The following is a 12,340-nucleotide window of genomic DNA, read 5'->3' as shown; positions in this document are numbered from 1 at the left end:
TTCAGTTTAATTTATATGTGTCTAAATAAATGTAAAAGATTATGTTTGTTTGAATTTTAACATTAAAAGTTTTACTACCCAGTCTTCCTGTTTTACATTCTTAGAAACACAAAAGCAGCTCACCTAGTGCATGTGTCTGTCTACAGTTAGGAAGAGAAAATACTATTGCTTTGTTATAGACTATGTACAGTTTATTTCTTTAAGCATCTTTTGAAGACTGGGCCCCACTGTGTGGTGCTAGCTAGCCTGAAACTCACTGTGTAGGTTGGGCCGGCCTTGAATTATACCTGTTTCTGTGTTCCCAGTGCTGGGGTAAAGACGTGTACCACCACACATGGCTTGTACAGTCTTCAAAATAAGAAAACCAAGCCTATGCTTGGTCCGTAGGCTCAGTAGCCATGCGCTGTGGGCTTCCCAGAGAGTGAACTAAAAAGTCAATGTCAAAACTTACTGCAGCCAATACTAAAATGAAAACTATTATCTAGCACAAAAACTCATGAACTATAAGAGTGGAGATGAACACAAACAGGCCACACCATATTACAAGTACTAAGTAGTCTTAGGAGAAAGCAGTTATGACCAGAAAGCTGCGTACTTTGTCAAAAACAGAGGAGTAAGCAGCTGGTGTGAACCGGTCATGCCCTTCGTGTTATTACCAGAGGTGGTAGCCAGTACAGGCCAGCTATGCTCAAAGAACGGACAAGCTGCCTACTCTAAGCTTATAGCTAGGACAATGGGTGTGGACAGTACATGGCTCAACTGATGTGAGCCATGTACAGTGGCGCACACCTGTGACCCCAGCAATTAGGGAGGCAGAGGCAGGTGGATCTCTGAGTCTACAAAGTGAGTCCAGGACAGTGTCAAGGCTACACAGAGAAACCCTCTCTCAAAAAACCAAACCAAACAACTCCCCAAAACCAAAACAAACAAACAAACAAACAAACAAACAGAACCGAGACAAAATACACAAAAAAATCATATGGAAGAATTTTAAAGTAAGACATGAAGCATAAACTTTAAAGGACAATTGCCATCTTCAAGAATGTTTATCTACTTTTTCAAAAGTAACTGCCCCTTGACCCGGCAAATCCCACTACTATGTACAAATAAGAAAACCTCTCATGTGTATAAGGGCCCTATAGAGAATGCGATTAAACAACAAAAAAGCTAAGTAACTACCTACATATCTAACAATAAGATCACACAATCAGATGGTCAGTGAAATCAGTAGAGCTCCCACTAACACACAGCACTGCAAACAGAATGAAAGTGTTATTTAGTTTTTCCAGTCTTACAGATTACGTAGTACAAAATAACAAGACTTATAGTATAGTAATAAACTATAAACACCAATTCAATCCTATTCATTTTGTAAGGGAGTGGGAGTGGTGATGGGTGAGACATTTCAGGACTTTCAAGAGTTCTGCTATTTCTTAAGCAAAATCTTAATAACATGAACTAAAATTTCTATATGCCTAAATTTTATTTTGAAAACAGTATAAACAAAAATGTTTTAAAGAAAATATTAACTTTCTCCCACACCATTCTTGAACAATTTAACAAGTAAAACTAAAGGAAGAAAAAAAGATATGACTTCAGAACAAGTTAAAATCAAACCTGAAATGGTACAAATCTAACAGTAAACTTTTTTTCTGGACAGCTACAGGTGCTCATGTATACCTGAAAAACAAAAAGTATTACTTTAAAACTTGCCTAACTGCTTTATTCCGTTCTAGCTGAAGCGCATTAGTTACCTGGGTCCCACAGTGGTTCTGTGTATATGCTACTTGGTAATGAGCATAAATTACTTGTCCCAACTGTCCTGTGCTGCTTGCCCCCACCCATCAACAACAGGACATAATACAGCCATTCCCGACTATATTTACAAATACAAGGATTGTTAATGGTGTTCAAGAGACAGAAAGGCAGCAAGGCAACGAAATCTGGAACAGAGCTCTTGTAGAATTTCATCTTTTGAGAAATGAAAGTATCTGCTTATAAGCAATTTTGCATTAATTTCTGCCAGAGCAGTCATATGTAAGCACACAGGTGCTGACTAAACAGGCAACCAAGGAAGTACACTTACATCATTCATCTTTATCTGCAAGCCCCATTTCTACCAAGGACATATGAACTGGGTATTGTTCATCTTCATATAATGTCACTATTTGTTCTGGTTCCTGAGCCTAAAATGGAAAGATACAGTTATCAAGAAGACAAAAATATAGCTGGGTATACACCTGTAATGTGGTGATAACACACCTGTAATCAACAGAAGCAGGAAGATCACAAAAAAACAAGCAAAAATCCCGATACCAACAAATGAAACACAGTACTTTCTTTGCTGCCCTTTCCATCCTCCATCTGGCTGCTTTCACTGGGAGGGCGGCACAAGACTAATTCATACTCTTACCTTCAGAGGGCATCTTTGATGGTTTTCTGCTAACTCCAATTTCTTCCATTCTCCTCTATTAAAACAAATGAGACCTCAAGTCTCTCCTGCCTAGATAGGAGCAAATGGTCTTTCATATCACTATCCTTATTAAGGTTCCTTTACATTCTATACAGCACATACTGTATCTCTTATGCATAAACTAAAATTTGGCTGTTATTCACAGAGGTGAAGAAATATACTTGTAATAAACACTTGGTCTGCCTGTACTTTCATTGACTTTAGAAACACCCTTCATGAACTATGTACATGTTAGTACACAATATACAACAGTAGTTTCCCAAAAGCATTTTCTAGTAATAATAGCCTGTCTCATCTTGAGCTCATTCTTGTGGAAGGAAATATACAGGATTCTTTGTCCTAGCACCTGGCAGAGAACACAAAGGAGGGAAGCAGGCAGGCCTGAACACCGGTTGTAAGGACCAACGGGGTAACTCAACCTTCTACATCACCATCCCTGCTCAGGGCTGTGTCAAGGGGGAGGTCTGGGCATCCTGGATTTTAGAACATAGAAACATAGAAACATAGAAGCCAGAACATAGAAACAAATTGTGTGTGTGTGTGTGTGTGTGTGTGTACTTGTGTATAAGGATAAAAATGTCCAGTTCTAGAATACTATGTAAGACAAGGTTCCTGCTTGCCTGTGGGCTACTACTGTGTGCTACGTTAAACTTAAAAAGACAGGTTTGTTACTCTAAATACCATTTGGAGTTTTTAAACTAATGCATGTGTATGAGTGCTTTGCCTTCATGTGCCTATGTTCACAATGTGTACACAGTGCCAGCAAGCTCAGAAGAGGGCATCTGATGCTCAGGAACTGGGGTAGATTGTTGTGAGTCACTGGGAACCAAATGTGGGCCCTTTTGCAAGAGCAGCAACATGCTGCTAACCCTTGAGCCACCTCCCCCCACAACGCCGCAGTTCTGATACAGGTCTGGCCTCTCTGGCCATGGCTCCCCCAGCTTTCAGGACGAAGCCTGTGTATTGCTTTCTGGGCCGACTTAACTTAGTGAGTTACTTGAATGCCTACTAAGAACTTTCTTAATACCTTTCCAGGTCTCTTCAGATGCAAGTAGTCATTTCTTACATTTCTTCCCAGCCTACAAAGTTATCTATACCCCTCACTGTACTTTGATTCTACCTCAAATTAATTAGTGGTATGCATGTTTGTTTTTCATTAACTTGAAAGATCTTTGATTATAGGAAATGTATCTTTTATATAAAATTTAACATTAATATAAAATAATTTTATGTAATAATACAATTACTATTAATATAATCACTATAAATTAATATAAAATAACAATTTTATATTAATCATTGCCTATCACTTTAGGATAATAAAGGTTGTTAGAATGAAAGTGTTCTTTGGCCGGTGTGACAGGCCCAGGGTGGTGACCTTCTGACCCACCTGCTTGCATGTCCCAAATGGTGGAGTACAGGTGTGCATCGCAGGTGTACCTCTGTGAAGGCAAGTGCTCTGCTAACTTGTGGCAGTTAGGCTTCCGTCCCAAGCCCCCAAAAAAACATGTTAACCAGCCTCGAGACTTTTAACTTCTGTAGTCTATGTAGCTTTATATGCTTTAACTATTATTTTTTTTTTAAAGAAGAAGCAAAACACTTTACACAGTTAATAGGGTTTATGAAAAAAGTTTGAAAATAATTTGGCTAATTAAGACATACTTACCACAGAGGAAGCATAAAGTTGTTTTCCTTGGAGACAGTCTATCATAGTCCACAGTGCTTCCATGCTCCACTTGGGACAGTATGGTATTCTTGCCTTTCCCGAGTCACTTAAGGGAGGTTTAAACCCTGCCAAGAGAACCTTTATGGCTTGGGCTGGGTACTGCATAAGCTGAACAGGAATCTGACGTAGTCTGTTATAAAAGAGATTGATAAAATGATCAGAATGTCACAATTCAAATTCTCAGTTAAAGATTTATCACTCTCAGGAGAAAAGTGTCATGATACTGGATTTGGCAAATGACACCAAGAGCATAGCCAAAAAAAGTCACAAAAACCAAAGGCCTTGGGCACTGTTAGCAATGTACGGTGGTAGAGTTGCCGTGGAGAATTTTGTATAGGAGTTTCTTGGACATTAAGAATGAAGTATGTGGTCCAGCAATTCCATCTCCAAGGTATACTACAAATAACTGAAAGCAGGGTCTCAACAAGGCATCTGTATACTCATGTTTATACAGCCTTGCTCACAATAGGAAGAAGTAAAAGTAGTCCCAGTGCCAACCCATAAAGAGTGTCTCAAGTTGAGACAGACACATACAATGCCTTAGAAAGCAAACTGGCATTGCTGCTGGGTAAACCTTCATGATCAGGTGCAGAAGGAACAAAGTAGCTATTGGGTTAGGTGAGGGTAAAGTGGAGCACAATTATTTAACGGGCAGAATTTCTATGATTAAAAATGTTTTGGAAATGCAAAGTATAAAGCAGAACAATACTCTAAGATGGTAGATGGTTTGCATATCTTGTGAAAAGAAAAACCGACATTAAAATACCTAATTTAGGGACTAGGAAATGACTCAGTGGTCAAGAGCACATGCTGCTTTTGTAGGACCTGCTTTGGGTCCCAGATTCCATGTCTGGTAGCTCAAAACTGCCTGTAAGTCCATCTCTAGGGGAATCTAATACCTATGGCCTCTTCAGACACCTATACTAATATGCACAAACCCACATAATACACATAAATAAGTTAACAAAAATAAAATTAAAAATCCTCAATCTGGGCTGTTGAGCCAACTTAGCAGGTTGGGGGCTTGCTGCCGAGGAGCCTGAGGCCTGAGCTCAGTTCCAGAATCCCATGTGGTGGAAGGAAAGAAATAGCTCCTGTAGGTTTTTTTTCTGACATTGACACATGCATTGCTGCATGTGTGTGCACATCTACAAAATAAATCAATGTAACGAAATGTATCAGTTTGAATGTATTAGTCACAAATAAAGTACTGGTATTGCATTAGGGAAAAGAAAAGCACTTCTCCTTGGAGTAATTTAACCACAAGTGTGCCCAAGTTTGAATTCTCTACTTCATGTCCCCATGCTCTGTCCTCTGTCATATGACTCTGAATCCGGGCCTGCCTGCATGCTGTCTTATGAACTTGTCTGTCCCTGTGTCTCTGTGTCCATAAAGGGATTTGCTCTTTTACTCAATGGTATAGAAAGCATCACATGGGAATGACATGAAGGATTCTTTACAAACATCTTTAATAGAGTTTTATGAGGGATGAAACTTTACTGACTCCAACTGGCACAGATAACAAACAATGCTGTCTAAAGTAAAAGATGTATGTTGTTGCTTTCAACAAATGACTTATAGCACACATACATTACTTTCTGAGCCAGGGCATGGAAGAGAACACAACTTAAGGTTAAAGCTATGCATTAGCTTAGACTGTAAAAGTTGATTACATGGGAAACCCAAGGCAAGTAAAGTTGGTTGTTATAATGTTCTCTTAAAGGCAGGTTAAATAAGCAGTTGAGTATATGGTCGGATAGCAGTCTCAAGTCTTAAATGGCCTCACGGAGTATCATAATTTTGCTTGTGAGGTCCTGCAAAAACTAGTCTCTTAGAGTGTGAGACATATTTTCATAAATTATTGTCACAAAGAAGTTCCTAATTTATAAACAATTTTAAAATAAATTTTCCTCTTAAAACGAGGCAATAGTGGCACATGCCTTTAATCCCAGCACTTGGGAAACAAAGGCAGGCAGATCTGAAGTTTGAGGCCAGCCTGGTCTACAGAGTGAGTTCCAGGACAGACAGGGCTACACAGAGAAACCCTGTCTCAGAAATCAAACAAACAAAACCAAAACAAGGCAGAATCTACTCAATAGCTCTAATTACCCACCCACCCAGATAAAACAAAGAACCCTTACTGTGGACTGGGGAGCCAGCTCAGTGAGCAAAGTATTTGGCATGCAAGCATGAGGACTGCAGTTTGGTAAACAGCCGAGCCTGTTGTTCAGGTGGACCCTGGGCCTGCTGGCCAGGGAAATGGAGAGCAGGTTCAGTTAGAGCGCTGTCTCAGAAAGCCAGGTGGAGAGCAATAGAAGACACCGATACTAACCTTTGACCTCTGCATAGGCACATGCTCCCCTACTGAGACACAGACCACACACATACATATATATGCTTTAAAAAGCACCTTATTCAACTTTTACTTCACCTGTTTATTGACAGCTTCTCTGTGGACCCATAATCAACAAACAGTACCAGGACAGATAAAGGATTAAATTCTTTAATGGAAACGATCTTTGCTCTATACCACAAACCATCAGCATATTCTGCGAGGCAAGGCATTTCTGGAAAGGCAGTAAAGAGGAACAAATCATGGAACTGTTACTGATTTTCTTCCAAAAAAGTTAATACAAAAAGTACAAAGAAATAAATGTATAACCATATGGTCACTGCACTGAATACTGTGGTGGCTTCTCCTTTTCTACCTACACTTTATCAAGTTTTCTTATTAATGTCTAAGGTTATGTTTTGAGGGAAGGCACGTGCCCATCCTTGGCACTTCATTTCCACCCAGGTGAGGTTGCATAGCTAAGGGCGGGGGATGTATTTCACTGGTAGAACATTTGCTCAGCATGGGCAAAGCATGGTTTAGATGTTCAGCACTGAAACAAACAACCACCTTGGAGGCATAAAGTAGCTATGAAATGAACAAACCATGTGTTAGATCCAGAAATTACGCTGAGACTATGACTTCTCTGGAGGTATGAATTAGGGAGGATTTTTCCTTCTGGACTGTATTCTGTGTGTACACAAAACCCACCTGATGAGCTGACTGACACTCTTGGTAACAACGAGGCCAAGTGCACAGTGCCCTTCTGACTGCTGCTGCTGTACCTGAGCCGGCTTGCTGACAGTGCTTCTGTAAACTGGTGAGCAGGGGGGTGCTGCTCCATGTTGAAAGAGGTACAGCAGACCTCCAGTAAGGGGGGGGCACCTCACTGGAGCAAGAGACCTGAACTGTGATTGCCAGTCTAAGGAAGAGCATTCCAAGCAACAGGAACCGTGAGCCCAAACAAGTTATGGCCTACTGAAGCTTATTAAATTAAATCAGGAAAGAAGTTGGCTGATATAGTTTTCCTTTGCTTAAACACACTCTGATATGCAGCAGACCAAGAATCAAGGCACCTCTATGCCACACACAGTAAAATGTGCAGCTACTCTTGGTACTGTCAGAAGAGAATCATGGATATTTAATAAAAAATGTGAAGAATATTTTGGAGTTTTAACCTATCCTGATAAGCCCTCACAGCTGAGCCCCTACCCCAGCAGTTGTCATTCCAGGTGATTTGCATTGAAGTCATCACCACTGTAGTCTGAAAGTCAACTTTCACAATCTGCCAACCATCAAGCCTCACACTTAAAAACAACCTTATGTGACTATATCCTCAATTTCCAATTCACTTGACTTGTGTAGAGTGTAAGGGTCCCCACAGGAGTGGTAGTTACTTAACTCACTTGGGTCACCTTCCTATTATAGAAAATGTGTGTCTTTAGAATTTAGAAACCGTACATGTGAGGCTGAGGAGAGGAAACACCAGTTAATAAGATAAATAACCCACCAACCTCCCCGTCCTAGTCCATGAAAGGCAAATCTCACAACACTACAATACCTGAGCTAAAGTCTGTCAGAGGAGGAAAGGTCTCCACATTCTTGTTAAATCTCTGCAGTGCTTCCTCCAGGTTCTCAGACTCTGATTCCCAGCTGATTCCATTGTCATCTGTGTCACCGTGATGGTTAAACTGGGTACAGCTTTCTAAAGAATCAAGGCAAATATACACCTACGAGGGGGCGGCAGGGAGAGAAGGAAACAAGCATTACAGGCTCTGCAATTTCTGGAATTCATTTACAGGTGGCTCCAGCCAGGGCCCAGTGACCCCACATCCTATTACTTGTCTCTGTGCAGTGCCCTTTGCCATACTCATCTTGTAGTCAAGAGACCACACTGAAGTAGGGGTGAGTCTGTGAAGGCTGCTATAGAGATGGGTGTGTTCTAGGAAGTACAAAGCCATGCATGGAGCAGTCCCCAAGTGTGGCAGCCTTTTTGGAGTTAATGGCAAATTTGGAGTTAATGGCATCTGAGCAGTGGAATTCAGCCTCTTGGCTTTGGCTATTTTCCAAAGTCCAGTTTCTCATAAACTGACCTTGCTGGTCCTACAGCGGATTGCTCTGACCCTGAGAAACTCTGTGCAACCATAGTAACCAGACAGCAGGCTCTGTGTAACCTCGAGTGAGCTCTCCTATGTTTTGACCAAGTAAAGCTCCTACGTGAGAAACTGCTTGTACTTTTTTGCCTACTTAAGTGTTAACCTGACGTCCATTAAATCGACACCTGGATCAGCATGTAGACTTGGTGTCCTTCTCTGTGTCACCCTGTCTCTCTCTCTCCCAGCCCTCTCTCAGGTGGTATTCAGGTGTCACTGCTGGCTGGTGACAGATGGAGCCGAAACCCCGGGAACCTGAGATGGAGGACCAGTTGAGGCAAGATATACGGACCACAGGAGCGTGCGCAAAACAACTGACTAAGGTAAAGTCGGGTGGCTGTCGGGCAGGGAACTAGTAAGATGGGATCTATCAGATCCCTTAAATAGGTTTTTAAGACACAGAGAATTAGAATAAAGCTCCCTAATCCCTTTACTTTGTAAAACTAAAGAGTTGCTTGGAAAAATTAAAACAGCCAAACAGGCAAAAAAAAAAAAAAAAAAAAAGGTACTTCTAAGGTTATTTCAAATGTTCATAAAGGAGCGCCAAACAGATTTGTGTAATTTGAAAGCAGAAAATAATTTATGAGCTAGATAGTGAACATGAAACGGAGTCAAAGAAAAAAGCTACCAAGTCTCATAATTCAGACTGGCCTCCTGGGCCTTCCCCTCCACCCCCATGGTTGCGAGTGGCACAGGATCACTGCAGGAAGATATAACTATTCTCTGAGAGAAAAATCCAGTTAAAAAGAGAACAGGTTCAATCATTAAATATTTATAATAAAATAATAGTAATAGATAATAAATAATAATAATAATAATTTTAATATAACACAAAAGGAGTATTCACTCAGAGTAGACTTCCTTTTGTGCAACAGCTGGCTTTTGAGAATGTTAATTCAGCCTGTAAAACAACTATCAGGCCCTATTGAACTAAAGCAAACTTAACTGGTTATATTCAACTTTGTGCCGATATTGGGCCGCTCTTGACTATCATACTTAAAATTACAGCTAAATCCAGTAAAAAGAGTTTTATTTGTCTGTTTAAATATATGGTCATCTTAAACGGTTAATATATATCTAGGTTATAGATCAAAAGTAATTAAATATATTTTAAAGTTATATTCAAACTGTTCTTTAGAATACATATATATGTATATATATATGCATATATGTTTATAAGGTCTGTAAACACATGTTTAAAAGGCAACCATATGATATAATTCTGTCATCTTTGCTATATGATATGGGTTAAAAATTATTATAAAACCTCTTAGTTAACATAAATTTTGTTTCCTTTTAGATTGAAAATACAAGTCTCATTTTAAATTGGTGTTGGTTTTAAAAAATTGGATTGTTTGCACTGGTAAATTTTGAAGTTTGGTTTTGACTTTTAAAATTATTAACATGCTTTATGATTTCACTCCTAAAGAGGATGCTTTGTTTTAATATTGCAAAAACAGGTTTTAAAAAATATTTAAATGTTTAAAAAGCAGGTACCGCGGTTGTTTGTCTTTATCTTTGTTTTTTTTTTTGTTTTTGTTTTTGTCTGCTGGCTGTGTGTTTTGGTTTCTGGTTTTGGTTTGCTCGCAAGGTCTGGGGAAGCTCGGAGAGTTTCCAATTTGGTCAAGGGAAGCTGGAGGATGCTCCAGTTCCCACGAAGGGAGCCCCTGAGGGGGTCTACTCCTTCTGGAATCTGTGGGGCTTGTGTCCGGTAGGGGCTGGTCAAGTCCTGGTATTTGGGTATTCTGGTTACTCCAAGGTGGCAATGTCGGATTTCTATGTTCCTTATGTATGTGTATGTGTGTATGTTTATCTGTGTATGTATGTTTATCTGTAGACTTGGACTAACGATATTAATATTTTTGAACATGAGACAGTTAAATCAGCACCTCTGAATTTGGTCCTGGATCATCAGAATTAAATTCTATAAAACATTTTAAAATTTATCAGGTATTTTAAAATAATAACCATTGAGCAGTTTAACAAAGAACTTGAAACAGTTTCTCAACCCTTTGAGGGAGGTCAAAAGACCTTGGTATTTATTTTATTAATTTTGCAAAGTAAAATCAAGCCATGCTGTTTGAGCCAATTAAAAAAACTGCAGTTATTACAATATATCATATCAGGAAAAAAAAACTATACAATATGTTGCTCTTCATTTAAAAAGGCTGGAGATTCTTCAATGCAAAATGTTTGCTTATGCTCTTAAAAAAAAAAAAAAAAAAAAAAGGACTGCAGCTCCATATCAGCCCTGGATTGTACAGGGTTATATTCAGATCATTGTTAACCATTATAGGGCATATAGTTCCCTCTAACTCACCATGGAACACGCCCATATTTATAATTAAAAAAAATTAACAAATTTAGATTATTACAAAATTTTTTTAAAATGAGACTATAATAATTATGAAAACCAGGACTCCCATCACCTAGTGGGATTTCTCAAAACACTTACAAGATTATTTTAGATTTAAAAGACTGTTTTTTTTCCCATTCCTTTGCATCCTGAGGATTGTCACAGATTTGCTTTTAGTCTCCCTTCTATTATTTTAAGGAACCTATGAAACATTATCATTGGAGTATGCTGCTACAGGGCATGGCAAATAGTTCTACTTTATGTCAACAATTTGTAGTTAATGGCATTAGTCCAATACAAAAAAACCGGCCTTCTATTTATATCATTCATTATATGGATGATATTTTATTAGCCTCTCCCATAGCTCAAGATGTTATGGCTTGCTATACAGATCTATTTAAAGCTTTGTCCCAAGCAGGATTAAAAATTACTCCAAAAAAGGTACAAACTAGAGATCCTTATAGTTATTTAGGTTTTAATTTATTTCCTCTGGCAATTAAACATCAACAAGTACAAATTCAAAAAAATTTAAAGACTCTTAATGATTTTTAAAAATTATTGGGAGATATAAATTGGCTTAGGCCATATCTAAAATTAACCACTGGACAACTTATGCCATTGTTTAATGTTCTTAAAGGGGATTTAGCTCCTACCTCCTCCCAGAACAAATTGACTCCAGAGGCTCAAGATACATTATTAATAATAATAAAGGCTTTAAAATCAATTTGTAACACATTGGGATCCAGATAGTCCTCTCCTATTACTTGTATTTCAAACACAGTCAACTCCTACTGGATTGTTATGGCAATCTAATCCTCTAGTATGGATCCACTTGTCAGCTAGTCCTGATAAAGTAATTTTGCCTTATTATGAGGCTATTGCCCAAGTCATTGTGTTGGGACGCACCCAGGCGAGGGCTTACTTTGAATTGAGCCTTCCAAGATTATTATACCATATAGTAAAGCTCAGACTAATTGGCTTTACGCCAATTCAGATAAATGGTTACTTTCTTTGGCTACAACTAGATAATCATTACCCTTCCAATAAGATTATTCAGTTTTTTTTTACTTTACATAGTGTTGTTTTTCCTATCATAGTTAAAAATAAACCTTTAAAATGCTTGTTCTGATGGTAATGCTAAAGAAAAGGCTGGCTATACTGGTTAACAGACAAAAACTTATTTTTCAAGTTCCAGGGTTATCTGCTCAACTTGCAAAATTGATGACTATCCATGCAGTTTTACAACATTTTTCTGAGCCTTTTAATTTGTTTACTGATAGTGCTTATATTGCTCAAGCTA

At 38.8% G+C, this 12,340-nt stretch overlaps 1 protein-coding gene across 2 annotated transcripts in view; it reads right to left on the bottom strand.

The window, feature by feature from the left end:
* Positions 1–2,087: 2,087 nt before the first annotated feature.
* Positions 2,088–12,340, bottom strand: part of Rnf17 (ring finger protein 17) — a 138,514-nt gene continuing 128,261 nt past the window's right edge. For both annotated transcript variants that reach the window (XM_055617897.1, XM_055617906.1), the window contains exons 32-35: positions 8,093–8,261; positions 6,631–6,766; positions 4,140–4,329; positions 2,088–2,186 (exon numbers count right to left, since the gene is read on the bottom strand). In XM_055617897.1, the coding sequence (XP_055473872.1) occupies positions 2,088–2,186; positions 4,140–4,329; positions 6,631–6,766; positions 8,093–8,261 (594 nt within the window). The remainder of the gene's footprint in view (positions 2,187–4,139; positions 4,330–6,630; positions 6,767–8,092; positions 8,262–12,340) is intronic.

The sequence above is a fragment of the Psammomys obesus genome, unplaced genomic scaffold (genome assembly GCF_907164565.1).
Source record: "Psammomys obesus unplaced genomic scaffold, mPsaObe1.curated_primary_1811, whole genome shotgun sequence".
In the NCBI taxonomy this organism is placed as follows: Eukaryota; Metazoa; Chordata; class Mammalia; order Rodentia; family Muridae; genus Psammomys; species Psammomys obesus.
The sequence above is the reverse complement of the archived record's forward strand: the minus strand, read 5'-3'. Positions and strand labels throughout refer to the sequence as shown.